Source organism: Ischnura elegans, chromosome 10 (genome assembly GCF_921293095.1).
Source record: "Ischnura elegans chromosome 10, ioIscEleg1.1, whole genome shotgun sequence".
In the NCBI taxonomy this organism is placed as follows: Eukaryota; Metazoa; Arthropoda; class Insecta; order Odonata; family Coenagrionidae; genus Ischnura; species Ischnura elegans.
This window is the reverse complement of record NC_060255.1, coordinates 46,305,824-46,318,418: the sequence shown is the minus strand read 5'-3', so window position 1 is coordinate 46,318,418 and position 12,595 is coordinate 46,305,824. Positions and strand designations below refer to the sequence as shown.

Sequence of the window (12,595 nt, the reverse complement as noted above, 5' to 3'; positions counted from 1 at the left end):
CTCCTACCCCTCACTGGGTATGCCCATGAATGAAGAGACGATTCAGAATTATTCCTTAATCTTAAATGATTCAAGCGCTATCACTGGTGTTCTTCATTTCTGGTTACTTCTGCATCGTTTCACCGGCTAACTGTTGTCTTCACCACATCAACCGACACCTTAGCGACCAGAAATGAATAACTTCATCGCTTACAGTGGAAATCTCTGTTCTCACTATCACTAGATTTATTTTAAGGGCTTATTTTTGTTATATTAACTTTTTAATTTTCTTCTCTATTTTACTTTAAATTTAAACATAAAGCATGATGACTGCTTACTGAATTGGAATGTATGGTTTATATTACGTAATTAAGGATGAGTTGGATGTATATTGTACACTTTAGTATCATTGTCTTGGTATTAATATTAAAATTAAATAAAATCAAAGCAGTCTCTGCCTTGTGAGAGATATACAGTATGATGTTAGGTAGGCTTATGAAAATGTTGTAAAATAATTAAATCAGAGAATGGGGAAGAATTGTTTATGATTCTAGTATTGCACCATCTCACTTTTGTCGAATTATGGTGTTTTCAACTGCTCTAAATTTAAATCCCAAGCAATATTCAACATCTTGTTTTTATATTTGTCCTAATGGTTGGAAAGACATGACAACCATACTGAAGCAAAGTAACATATATTTTTCATCCTTCAAATTTTTATCTTTAATTTTTAGGTACAGGGAATTAGATGAAAGCCACCTTTTGGTCCAGTGGTTATGGAATATATTGGAAAGTTTCACCAATGCAGAAAGAGTTCTTTTTATGAGATTTGTTTCTGGACGATCAAGGTTACCTGCTAATTTGGCTGATCTCTCACAGCGTTTCCAGGTATAAAAGAATACTTTCAGTCTCTTTATATATATTTTCTAATTTATGTGGAGAATATTCTAGCATCAATTTCTGTCCTTTTTTGTAGGTTATGAAAGTTGATCGCACTCCTGATGGTTTACCTACTGCGCAGACATGTTTTTTTCAGCTTAGGCTTCCACCATACACTAGTCAGGTGGGTGCTTGTTTAGGTGAAGAAAGTCATTCTATTTTGAGATAATTATGGCATGAATTAATAAATGATTAATTTGGACCAATTTCAGGAAGTAATGGCTGAGCGGTTACGGTATGCTATCAACAACTGCCGTTCCATTGATATGGACAACTACATGCTTGCTCGAAATACCGACATTGAACAAGGATCTGATGATGAATATCAATAATATTTATTACAGTCGAACAATAAGTGTAAATAAATCTGTTAATAATTACCAGAAATATTATTTATTGCTTTAATTATTGTTCACATCAGATTGAATAATTTTTAAGAAAAAAGTGGTTTTTAGTTCCTCAATCCTCAGATTGGTATCTGGAAGAGGGGGGTGAAATACTTAAAACAACAATACTCACAATTGCTTGGATGATTCATGGAAAAGAGAACAAAGAGGGGTCAGGGCCTCTGCAGTACACCATGGCCACAACAATTGCGGTATAGTGAGTCACCCATGGATTTTATATTGAAGTTGTGTGGAGAATATTCTAGGGACAACCTCTGTCTTTATTTTTGCTATAAAAGTTGATTGCACTCATGATAGTTTACCAACTGTGCATATATTTTCTTCAGCTTTTGGGGTTTTCAGGAAGCCTCCCATCCCAGATAGCTCGAGTGTCTTTATTGTCCTATAATCAATTCTTCATAGTCGCTTCCAGCTGGATAAAATTAAGATCTAATTAGGAAGTCAACAAAGTGGAAATATTTGTGTCTTCTATAAAGTATACATATTGCAAATGTGTCAGTATAGGTGGCCAATATTATCTCCCTAGATGTTCTTCAGTTTTTCCCCAATGTTAATACAGACATTTGCATCCATATACATGCCACACTCCCTCCAAAAGGTGTTTGACTGTCACCGTCACATGTCACAGTGGCTTTACTTACCTTCACATACTAGGGGGTAGCTTATTTTCTGTGAATAAGAAAGAGTGGCTTAGGGCACAATAGCCTCAAACATGACCGTATGAAAATAGTAGCATTTATTTCAAGTCACATATTCCTTAAAATGTTGTGACATGTTCAACTCTACTGCTTGATTCTAATATGTTGGACATGGACATTTCAGATTACATATGAATATGGCAAAATAGATTTGACCATGGGCCTGTTTTTTCTCATCCAGTATCTAAAGACTACTTCCCTGTTTCTTTTCTGCCTACTGGCCCCCTTGTGAGTTCAATGGGCACTGCAATTAATTATCTGAATGCAAGTAGATGCAGTGTGTATGCAGAGCCGGATTTACCCAAAGTTTCGCCAGAGGCACCTCTCCACTGAGTGCCCATCCTCACTTTAGCCCTCCCCTCCCTGACTTTTATGATAAGGCATAGCCACTCGCATGAAGTGACAGAAGGTGCCCCTTGGACTAAGACGCCCCTTGGCACGTGCCTATTTTGCCTTATGGTAAATCTGGCCCTGTGTGTGATTTCTATCCCCATGAATCTGATGCCTCAACCCGACTTATTTAGGGGTGACTATAATGAGGGATAAGGTAATAATCTGTATGAGCTACCCTGAGGACAGAGCGGCTGTGCAGTATCCAAATCATTCACGCAAACGTACATTAACTTGTACGTGTTAATGCATAGTGTAACCAGGCCTTTAGAGTGAATTCCTTACATCTGAATCTGGAACCATAAACACCAGTATTGGGAGAGACCAGCAATAAAATAAAGATTTAAACATAAGAATACCCTATATTATGGCATTACAGACAAAAAGGGTACACATTGCAGTGGGTTGAGTGCTTGGCTGCTGAGGGCTTATAAATACGACGGGATGCCTATGGATGATCCTCAGAGAAATTCTCATATGCGAGGTAGCTCTGGGAAAAGAATTGGCCCCCTTTCCCGGAATATATGAAATCACATGGCTCATCCTGAGTTGAGCTCGGCCATCACCAATCCAAACCAGCCTTCGGGTTGGGTCGCTGAAAAAGTGAAGGATTGTGAGAAACGACCGAAAAAAGTTACTCAACCATATATGACTATAACATTTACTACACATTGCGGAAGCTGACAATTTATATAAAAACATTCAATCTGAGTCGATAAGCCGACGGAAAGACCTTAAAAGGCCGCTAACGGGTCGTATTACGTTCCCGGATGACGAGAGTGACTTGTTCTTGACACCCTCGTAATACTTATGAATCATCTGCCAAAATCAGCTATGGTTGATGTTCTGAGAAGGTTTGCAACATCTCGCAACTTGATCGATGGTCTTTGCTCTTCTTGCTTACGTATGGTTCAAACTATAATCCACAAAAATTGGCCTATAAATTCGAGTCGTTCAATGAACATATCTATTTACGAAGGAAGCATCTTTCACCCATTATCTATGTGAGGAGAGCGGCGAAGCTTTACCAGACCTTGGAGGAGAGGATGGGCGTGAACTAATGATGAGCTTTACAAGCTTTGAAGTACCGTCTTACAACTCTTTATCTTTGCATAATTTGCTGAGAATCAATCTGAGGCGGAATCATACTTGGTGTTATCAGTGCCTTTGAGTCAGTATTTTGCTATTCTCGGGAATATTTGAGCTCATCGATAAAATTATGACATTATTTACTAATAAGGAAATGACACAGTGACCATGAATTCCAAAAGGTTACAAATGAAGGAATATAATCCAGTCATGAGACGATTCTGTTTTTCTAAATGGTTACCTTTAAATGGCAATTATAAGTTACAAACGCTACAATAAATATAAACTCGCAGCAAAACTAATATGACCCAAGCATAATAGGCGAGATATGCAACAAAAATCATGAATCATAGACTACCAATTATCGATGACATGAAATTTACAATAAACGCAATTTATTTGAGCGTACAGCACGCAAATTAATATAACATTAAAATGACGTCATTTACTTGCACCCATTAACGACTATGTGCATTTTAATACTGCACCATATGGCAAGGACGGCCATCAAGATTAAAACAAAACTTATTGAGAGAACATATTGGGTTGTTTTAACGAGCTAGAATATCTTATTCGTAAACAATCTCCGACGAAATAATTTTACTAGAACGAGTGGACCACCCTGCAACTTTCGCATTCAGCTACGCTTCTTTATTTTTTTATCTGCATCTGAGCATGCGCAATCACACCAAATTGTGGTAACTGTTCATTCAATGATGGAAGTTATGTTTGTACAGAAACTGAAAAAACGTAACTAATATGTTGTGATTGTTGTTTTATTCGTGTTATACGTCTATTCTGTATCATAATGTTGTATTTGCTGTTCAATGATCACTCTCCGGATGAAGTTATTTCCATGTAAGTTGATTTCCTTCTAATTTGAGTCAGGTGTGTCAGTGCGACACTTATGTTTTTGACAGTTTTTGTCAACCGCGGTATCAATTCATTTATATTAAGGGATGGTTAACTATAATATTTGGCGTGTAAAATTGTGCTTGTGATTGCATCGTGTTCGAATTGATTTCAAGAGGAGTCTTTTATTGGTGTGTTACGGTGACAACGTGCATGTGACCCCAATATGACATTTGTTGTGTTCTACGCATACATAGAGTAAGACCGCAAAAAACTGTTCTTACATAACTTATTATTGTATATTGTGGGAAACATGTAACGTAAGACGTTAATAGGGATCTTAAACCGAGTATTTAATATTGTTGTGACCAGTTGTTATCTTCCAGTTAGTGATAAACAACTTTTCTTTTCAGTGTTGACTGGGTGTGCCATATAGACAGTTTTCAAATGAAGGACGAGTAATTTCTTACTATAAACAAATTTTTCAAGGGAGTTATGTGCAATCAGAACAGCTATACCATGAGTTCTCAACCAAAGAGAGGTGCTTGTAGTTATTCAGGAGTGACCAATGCGTTCTAGCATCTGCCAGCCATGGCTGAAAACAACAGATATATAGTTCAGGTGTTTGTTGGAGCATTATCTCAACATTATGAAGCATTGTCAGTTGAAGCTAGCAAGCAAACGTCGTCTGAAGAAATAGTTTGTTGTATTGTGGACCGTCTTTCGTTGACAAATCCATCCAATTATGAGTTGGCAGAAGTCATTGGCAACTCAGTTGGGCAGGAATGCAAAGAAAGGAGGGTTGGTCCGGTAGAATGTCCGGTGGCATTAATGTTGTTATGGCCCAAGGTCTGTTCCACATCTGGCACCGATGACGGTGACCAACAAGAGTACAGGTTTTATTTACGTGAAAAACTATCGGATTCTCTATGGAGTGATAGTTTTTCATTAGACCCTCAACTTATTCGCGATTATTTTTACCGGTTTTTATATCAACCCAAGGATAAGGAGTATCCAGATTTATGCCAACTACCAGATCTCAACGAACAGACATTATTGGACAATCTGAGAGCGCGTTTCTGTGCCAGCCATATTTATACATATGTAGGGTCAATACTTATTGCTGTCAATCCTTTCAAATTCTACCCAATATATAATCCCAAGTATGTTAAACTATATCAAAGTAGGCGCCTCGGTGAACTCCCTCCACACATATTTGCCATTGCCGATGCTGCTTACCATAGCATGCTTAAAGACAAGTGCAATCAATGTATTGTGATTAGTGGAGAAAGTGGTAGTGGCAAAACTGAGAGCACGAATTTCCTTCTACATCACCTGACAGCCTTAAGTCAGAAAGGCCGACATGGCAGTGGAGTAGAACAGACTATTTTGAGTGCAGGACCTGTATTGGAGGTAAGCAGAATGAACGTTTTGATTGTTTTTCTACTAGCAATTGTGCATGAATATGTAGCATTTATGCATTTATTCCTTGCACAGGCTTTTGGAAATGCAAAAACTGCTCACAACAATAATTCAAGCAGATTCGGCAAATTTATCCAAGTAAATTACAAAGAGAATGGAATGGTTCATGGGTAAGTTTTTTATATTACTTAACCTATTATTGAAATTACTGAAATTATTTCCAGTACTTCGTAAATTTTTAGTGACAAGAAAATTTATTTTTAATTTAGTCACTTAATTGAACGTGGGATGGGACTATTATTCGTGTGGTTATTTCTGATACGATTGCTATTCAAAAATTCTCATGTGATAAACTATATTGCATTTGTCAGAGTTATTCAACTCATTCAGTTTTAAATTAAAAAGATATTGTCTTTTGTGTTATTGCCTATGTTATTATCAAACATGAATGTATATTTTTTTAAATATGGGTGAGGTAATCATATGGATACTTATTTCTACTTAACTCTCATGTGGTGGTGTAATTATATTGAATATGATCTTGTGTTTCCCTGGGTTCAACTAAAATTCTTAATTGGGAATTCCACTGGGTCAAATCCTCCACTGTTGTTAAATATAACATGATGGAATTCCCCCATGCAGTAATTTGTTAATTTCTAAAACTTAACTTTAAGAATGCTTGGGAGCAGGATTGCGTTTTTTCCTTTCTTTTGCCTCAAGTGCCAAGAATCTCTATTTCCTTCCTTATTTAAACATTAGTGGTATATGCTATATAGCAGTATATGTTAATAACAAGATTACATATCAAAAATAATTGTTATAATGAATTGAAATAATATAAAAATTCAAATTTAAGCTTTTATTTTTCAACATTACGGGCAATTCAGTAAAAGTATATGAGCAGCTATTCCTTCTAAACTGTTGCTGCTCAAATGTTAATATTTTTAATCATGAAAAGTTTTAGTCAGACTTGATGAGGGAAATGTATTTGTTCTGTCCAGGTATACTTATTAGGTGGAGGGTACATGCATTCTGATGAGATGCTGAACATATATGTTATTATTTGATGCAATTGTTACTTTGTTTTGTTCTCCGGCATGTATGAAGGAAACATTGTTATAAACTTGTAAATCTCCTCATTAACAAACTATTAGGGATTCAAGACAAAAGGGAGATGATCATCATAATTAGGATAGGCTTAAGTCCAATGAGTATAAGTGTAAGGACCAGCTGCACCACGACTGTGCAGTGACTTTGCCATGCTAAGCTAAAGCTGGAGGGAAGGACAGGGAAGCAGAAAGAGGAAGAGGGGGGTGAAAGTGTGGGGATAGGTCGAGAAGTTCAGTGGAATCCACGAAAGTCATAAGAAATCATGGCTGACGAATGATTCATCATCGTAAACTGGATAGCCAGTGATAGCCAGCCATGAGGTAACAAGAGTGGCTGATATTTGGTTTCATGGTAGCATTTGGAAATGATGTTAATGAAATAAGTTTAATTTTAAATTGAAATGACCAATATTTAAGGTAAACCTCAAAATATACTTCATTGTTTCATAGAGGTAATAGGCTGATAGAGAAGGAACAGTCATATAGGACCACTTCAAGTCTCTTAATTCAAGTGTTGAAGACCCTACATGGCAAACACCATAAAATGGGGATATCAAATGTTATCATAATCGATAACTGCAAATCGGACGTCATGTGCTAAATAAGAGATAGTTATTATCAAATCCAATCCAATGTGAATAATCTAAAGTTTGGTTTGAGGCAGCTCTCTGCTCCACTCTTGTATCTGCTAAGCATTACATACTTATGTGTCCAATATATCATTTGTCATAAGTCAGAGAAATTTTTTAACCATTTTGTCCCATTGCCCCTTCACCAAGCTTCTCTTGCCCTCTTTGTTTTCGGTTCAAGTCTTCTATTTACTTCCTTATACCTCCTCATGTGTTCAACGTCTTCATACTTCCACTTTCATCTCTACTCCATTTCTCTTATATTTTCTTAATTGATCCATAATTTTTTAATTTTAAAACTCCCTGATATCCTATCAACTTTTTGGTTACTTAGACATTTCCAGTTTTAACCCCTTTGTATCCTCTACCCAGGGTCTCCTTGTCCCGTCTTTCATGTATTCTTTTATCCACGAGCTCCTGCTTACTGTCCTATAAGGCCATCAGAGAGGTTTTAGATTAAACTTTTGCACCAACCTGCTTATAATTTCTTTTAGATTAAATTTATTCTCTACCAAGTTTTCATTAAATTTGCACCGGCCAATGCTAAACTGCAATTATTTATGTTCTCCATAGACAATTGTCTCACGGTGATGTAATTGATGTGGTATCTTCTAGCATCCCATCGACTCTTCCATGTAAACCTTGACATATACCTTTGTCCAAACCATGTATTTGAGATGAATCATTTATTCCTCCTGCAAAATTCTACTGATGACAAATCTTTCACTAAACAACTTTTTGATGACAGGAAAAAATTTAACCCAGGGTTGTTTTTTGAATGGCGGTGTACGAGCTCTAATGAAAGAATGCTTATGATAAATAAATGAATAATAACTTTTTAGGTATTTAATCATTCATGAAGACCCAATATCACGAACAATTGAAATAATTCAATAGATGGAAGGCTTTACAATAAGAATAAGTTACCACAAAAAATCAACTCCATGCAGATATTCTCTCTTGAGTTAAAAAATAAAAAAACATAAGTTACCACCTACTTTTCATGTGTCAGTGACATCAGTTGCGAACTGGTTCATGTATTTGATCCCAAAATATCTAATAAATGAACCATTTCATTAAAAAAACTGGTAACTTTTCATTGAAAAGAGCTTGAGAAGTAAGCGACTGATGGAAAAACTGAATGATAGCTCCCTTTATTTTTCTAACTACAGTAAAACTTTGACAATATGAAGTTTTATAATTTAAAGCGAAACTTTCGGTCAAAAAGCCTTTGCCAAATGGTATTTCAGGGAACTTTATTTGCATTTATATGCTTCCATTCCTAAGGTCTACTTGCAGTATTTTGAGTAGTTTTTATTTAGTAATATTCTTGTTGAGGTGTTGGAATGATAAATTGTGTGTGTCCCTGTTTTTCTTCAATGGATGGAAGTTTTGAAATGTCTCATCTTTGGAGTGCTTCGATGTCCCATTCTAGCGTCATGAAACTAAAATATGCAATCCGTAACGTACATTATTATAGACTTTTAATGAAAGGCATTTCATTTAGAATATATATATGTATCAGTGAGAACGTGGTGAAGACCATTGAAATTGAATGTTAAATGCATTCAACCCAATACTACATGCCATTTTATTTATTTTTGTTCACCTTGAATGGGAATATGAAGTACGTTATTGAGGCAACTGTGGTGACTATTGCATAATATAGATTGTATACTCAAATTTGGGTGTTTTTCTCTGATATTGGGTGCCAATACAGCATGTTATTTGGTAAATCCTGCTAGAAACTAGTAATTAGCAATAAAGAAAGAGTGTAAGTAGAAACAGATGCTGGTGGTACTTATAAAGTTGTATGTTAAGATATTGTGTTTCTCACATTCTAATTGGTTCACTTTCATTCTTCACCTCCTTATTGGTACAAGTTGCATATTTTTACTTAGTTGTAGTTCATTTTAATAATTATAGTAATGTAATTGGTATTTCATGCATCTTTAGCACAAAAAGTGTTTTATAAGCTAATGAATTGTAAACGAACTCCTAAATCAAATCATTGGAATGTGAAGTGTTGTCATGCTTTAATAGTATCTTTCCTTTGATCAAATGTTTGTAACAATTTTATTTGCCCTGTAGGTTTGTGATTCAAACATAATGCTAGTCAGAAAAATAATTTTAGGTATAATAATCTCTATAGTCACAGGCTCAACTTTGTGGAAGTTCATTTCAATGAATAAAAATGAACAAACTTTGTATTAATCCACCAATTTATTTATGCGGTACGACTAGTTTTGACGCAGCGGTGTCATCCTCAGGTACAAAGGTTACAAGCAATCAAACATCCTTATATATCATGTGGTATCTGTGGGGGAGGAAGAAGGTAGGTGGGAGGGGTGGCTGGGAAATCTGAAGTAGGTGATTGGGCGGGTGGTGAGAGTTGGAGACGGGCGGGGTGTGGAAGACCGTTGGTCGGGAGTAACGGAAGGTTGTTGGTGACCAAGGTAATGACGGAGGTGTCCGTAGGAGTGGGGGGAGGGGAAGGATTATGGGTTGTTGGTTTTTCCTTGAGGTTCTGGGAGGCTATTAGGAGGGGGAAAGCTTTTCAAAAAGGATATCATTAAGAAGGGGACGTTTTTTGATGAGTCTTCTAATCTCCAACTCTTCTATCTTGTTCATTCTTCTTCCTTTTTCCTCCCGGTGTAGAATTTTTTGAATGAAATCACTGTTGTGGTTCTCCTCCCACAAGTATTTAGCAAAGTGGGATTGGGAGAGGTTACAAGTCCGAAAACTTCTCTTGTGTTCCTCCGCTCTCTGCCAGAAAGTGCGGCCCGTTTTTCTGATGTATGCTGCAGAGCAGTCATTGCATTCCAATAAATAAATGCCACTATTGTCCAATGGGTCACTCCTCTACTTAGTGTTGTTAAATATTCTTTTCAGGTTATTGTAGTTATAGAAAGCAATCTTGTAAAGGTTTTTAGGGAAAGGTTGCTCACTTTCTGTGATAAAACACTGTAGAAAGGTAACTTTCTCCACTTAAATTTTTCCTCCTTTGACTCCCTGTGCCTGAATAACATTTCTTGTGCTCGTAGGGAGCGATTTTTAACGAATATTTTATCTACAAGAGATCTGTTATAACCATTCATTGCTGCTATTGCTTTGATCGTTTCCAATTCCTTATTGAAGTTCTCTTCTGAGAGGGGAAATTCAGAAGTCTGTTTATCAAGGAGTGAACCGTCGATAATTTTTGGGAAATGTGATGGCGGGAGTAAGAGGGGATTACATGATCAGTGGTGGTGGTTTTTCTAAAAATAGCAAATTCAAAACACTTAGCACTCTTGGAAACAGTCACATCAATGAAATTCAACTTACCACTCACTTCTTTTTCAAATGTGAATTTAATTCTGTCACACTGGTTGTTTAAACTTGTTAAAAAAATGTCTAATTGTCTTTCGGTGCCCGTCCAAATTGCAAAGACATCATCCACATAACGGAACCAGCAATAGATGTTTTTGGTGTTCACCGAACCGCTGTTGAACAGCTTTTGTTTAAAATCGTCCATGAATAGGTCAGCCAGGAGAGGTGACAACGGTGACCCCATCACTAGCCCTTCCAATTGTCTATAGTATTCACAATTGAATTTAAAATAATTCTGTTCCACGCACACTTTTAAAAGAGACACTAAATCACTGATTACTGATGTTTCAGTTCCCGTATTAGAAAGAATTCTTTCTTTTGGTATAATCTAGTATAATACAAAAATAGTATTTAAATATGACAAATTAGATAAAAACATTTTACTTATACAAAGGATTAAGTGGATAGGATGTTTTAGGGTACCCTGATAAACAAAAAACAGTGGGAGACATGTATGACAAGCTGGGTAAAATAATTCTTGAATACACTTGCAAGCATTAACCAAATGACAATAGAAATAAGATTAGCATAGAATAATACGAACATAATTTGAGGTTGCAATAACTGTCAAATTCCTGTTGTACTTACAATAAACGAACATCAAGAGAATTATAGGGTTGTTAAAGTGGATAATTTTTATTCTTGCTTTGGAATTTTTTACGATATTGATGTTATTAATATAGTGGCCGTTTGTTATAGATAACCATAATTGTGTGGTATGGGCTATGGTCTGTTAGATAGAGATTATTTCTTCTGTAGCATATACTGGCCTGTTGACTGTATGGTGCTGATGTTCCTGATTATTAAGTGAGAAGAAGTTAGGATTAGATTTAGCAAATATTAGAGATTCTAAGATCAATATGCATGGTAGAGTCAATGTATTGAATTTTATAAATTAAGTTTTACATAAAATAGAATTTTGATGTTGAAGTTGATTCGTTGTTTTGTATAAATTTAAAAACTTATTGTTCACACCTGAATGTAAATTCACTTCATAGTAGTACAAATTTAGAATCATGCTCTGCAAAGCAAATAAAAATATGGATAATTAAAAATCTTTGTTTTACGTTAAAAAACAAGCTCGCTAACAACCCTTTGGGAATTAATTTGTAAAGGAGGTGAGGATACAGGATCCTTTGTAATGAAAAATTTTAGCTTTTTTGAAAATATACTACAAAAAAAGTGTATGTAATACAAATACTGTTATATACTGTGAAAAATTTTAGTAGGACTTAAATTTGGAGTGTTCTTCTCAAAATTATGTTGATATTGTGAATAAATTTAAAAGAATTTTTAAAATGTGGAGCCACAGTATTATAATTGATTAGTTGCTTAATCAAAGCGCTAGTGAAGATGTTCTTGCAAGAACATGAAAATTAGATTTTTATTGAATTGCAAGTGAAAGAAATGGCCTAGTTAAGTATTAAGATCCTAACACTGTGCTTGTCATAGGATATGTGTGAGGAAAGAGTGATTTAGCAAAACCAAAAATGAAGTCCTTGGACCTATTGTATCAAAAGTCTCTGTAGAGGCAGAGAGACAGTTAATTGGGAATATGGATTGGAAGGAGGTCAAAGCAGCCGTAGAGTTGATGGTGTTTGAAGATGGTTCGTATGTATCAGGTCTGCTGTGTATCAGTGTGAATTTGTTGTTTCTATCTGTGCTAGGAATGTGATGTGTGGTTACAGTAATATTCTGTGTGGCAACATACA

General features: G+C 35.8%; 2 protein-coding genes and 1 long non-coding RNA gene across 7 annotated transcripts in view; 2 read left to right on the top strand and 1 right to left on the bottom strand.

The window, feature by feature from the left end:
* LOC124167339 (probable E3 ubiquitin-protein ligase HERC1) overlaps positions 1–1,298 on the top strand; it is a 110,834-nt gene extending 109,536 nt beyond the window's left edge. For both annotated transcript variants that reach the window (XM_046545334.1, XM_046545333.1), the window contains exons 72-74: positions 714–867; positions 956–1,042; positions 1,131–1,298. In XM_046545334.1, the coding sequence (XP_046401290.1) occupies positions 714–867; positions 956–1,042; positions 1,131–1,250 (361 nt within the window). In that variant the 3' untranslated portion in view covers positions 1,251–1,298. The remainder of the gene's footprint in view (positions 1–713; positions 868–955; positions 1,043–1,130) is intronic.
* A 1,457-nt stretch (positions 1,299–2,755) lies between these two features.
* Positions 2,756–4,089, bottom strand: LOC124167302. Its single transcript, XR_006866653.1, has 2 exons — positions 3,099–4,089; positions 2,756–3,008 (listed from the first exon to the last, which is right to left on the bottom strand). It is a non-coding gene; the product is annotated as an uncharacterized LOC124167302 (long non-coding RNA).
* Positions 4,090–4,228: 139 nt separating this feature from the next.
* The window catches only part of LOC124167301 (unconventional myosin-IXa-like), a 73,827-nt gene continuing 65,460 nt past the window's right edge, over positions 4,229–12,595 (top strand). For 2 of the 4 annotated variants that reach the window (XM_046545249.1, XM_046545252.1), the window contains exons 1-3: positions 4,229–4,360; positions 4,768–5,767; positions 5,852–5,946. In XM_046545249.1, coding sequence (XP_046401205.1) covers positions 4,946–5,767; positions 5,852–5,946 — 917 coding nt within the window. In that variant the 5' untranslated portion in view covers positions 4,229–4,360; positions 4,768–4,945. Of the gene's footprint in view, positions 4,361–4,593; positions 4,613–4,767; positions 5,768–5,851; positions 5,947–12,595 lie in introns of those variants that run through there. The other 2 variants (XM_046545253.1, XM_046545250.1) reach the window with 2 other exon arrangements.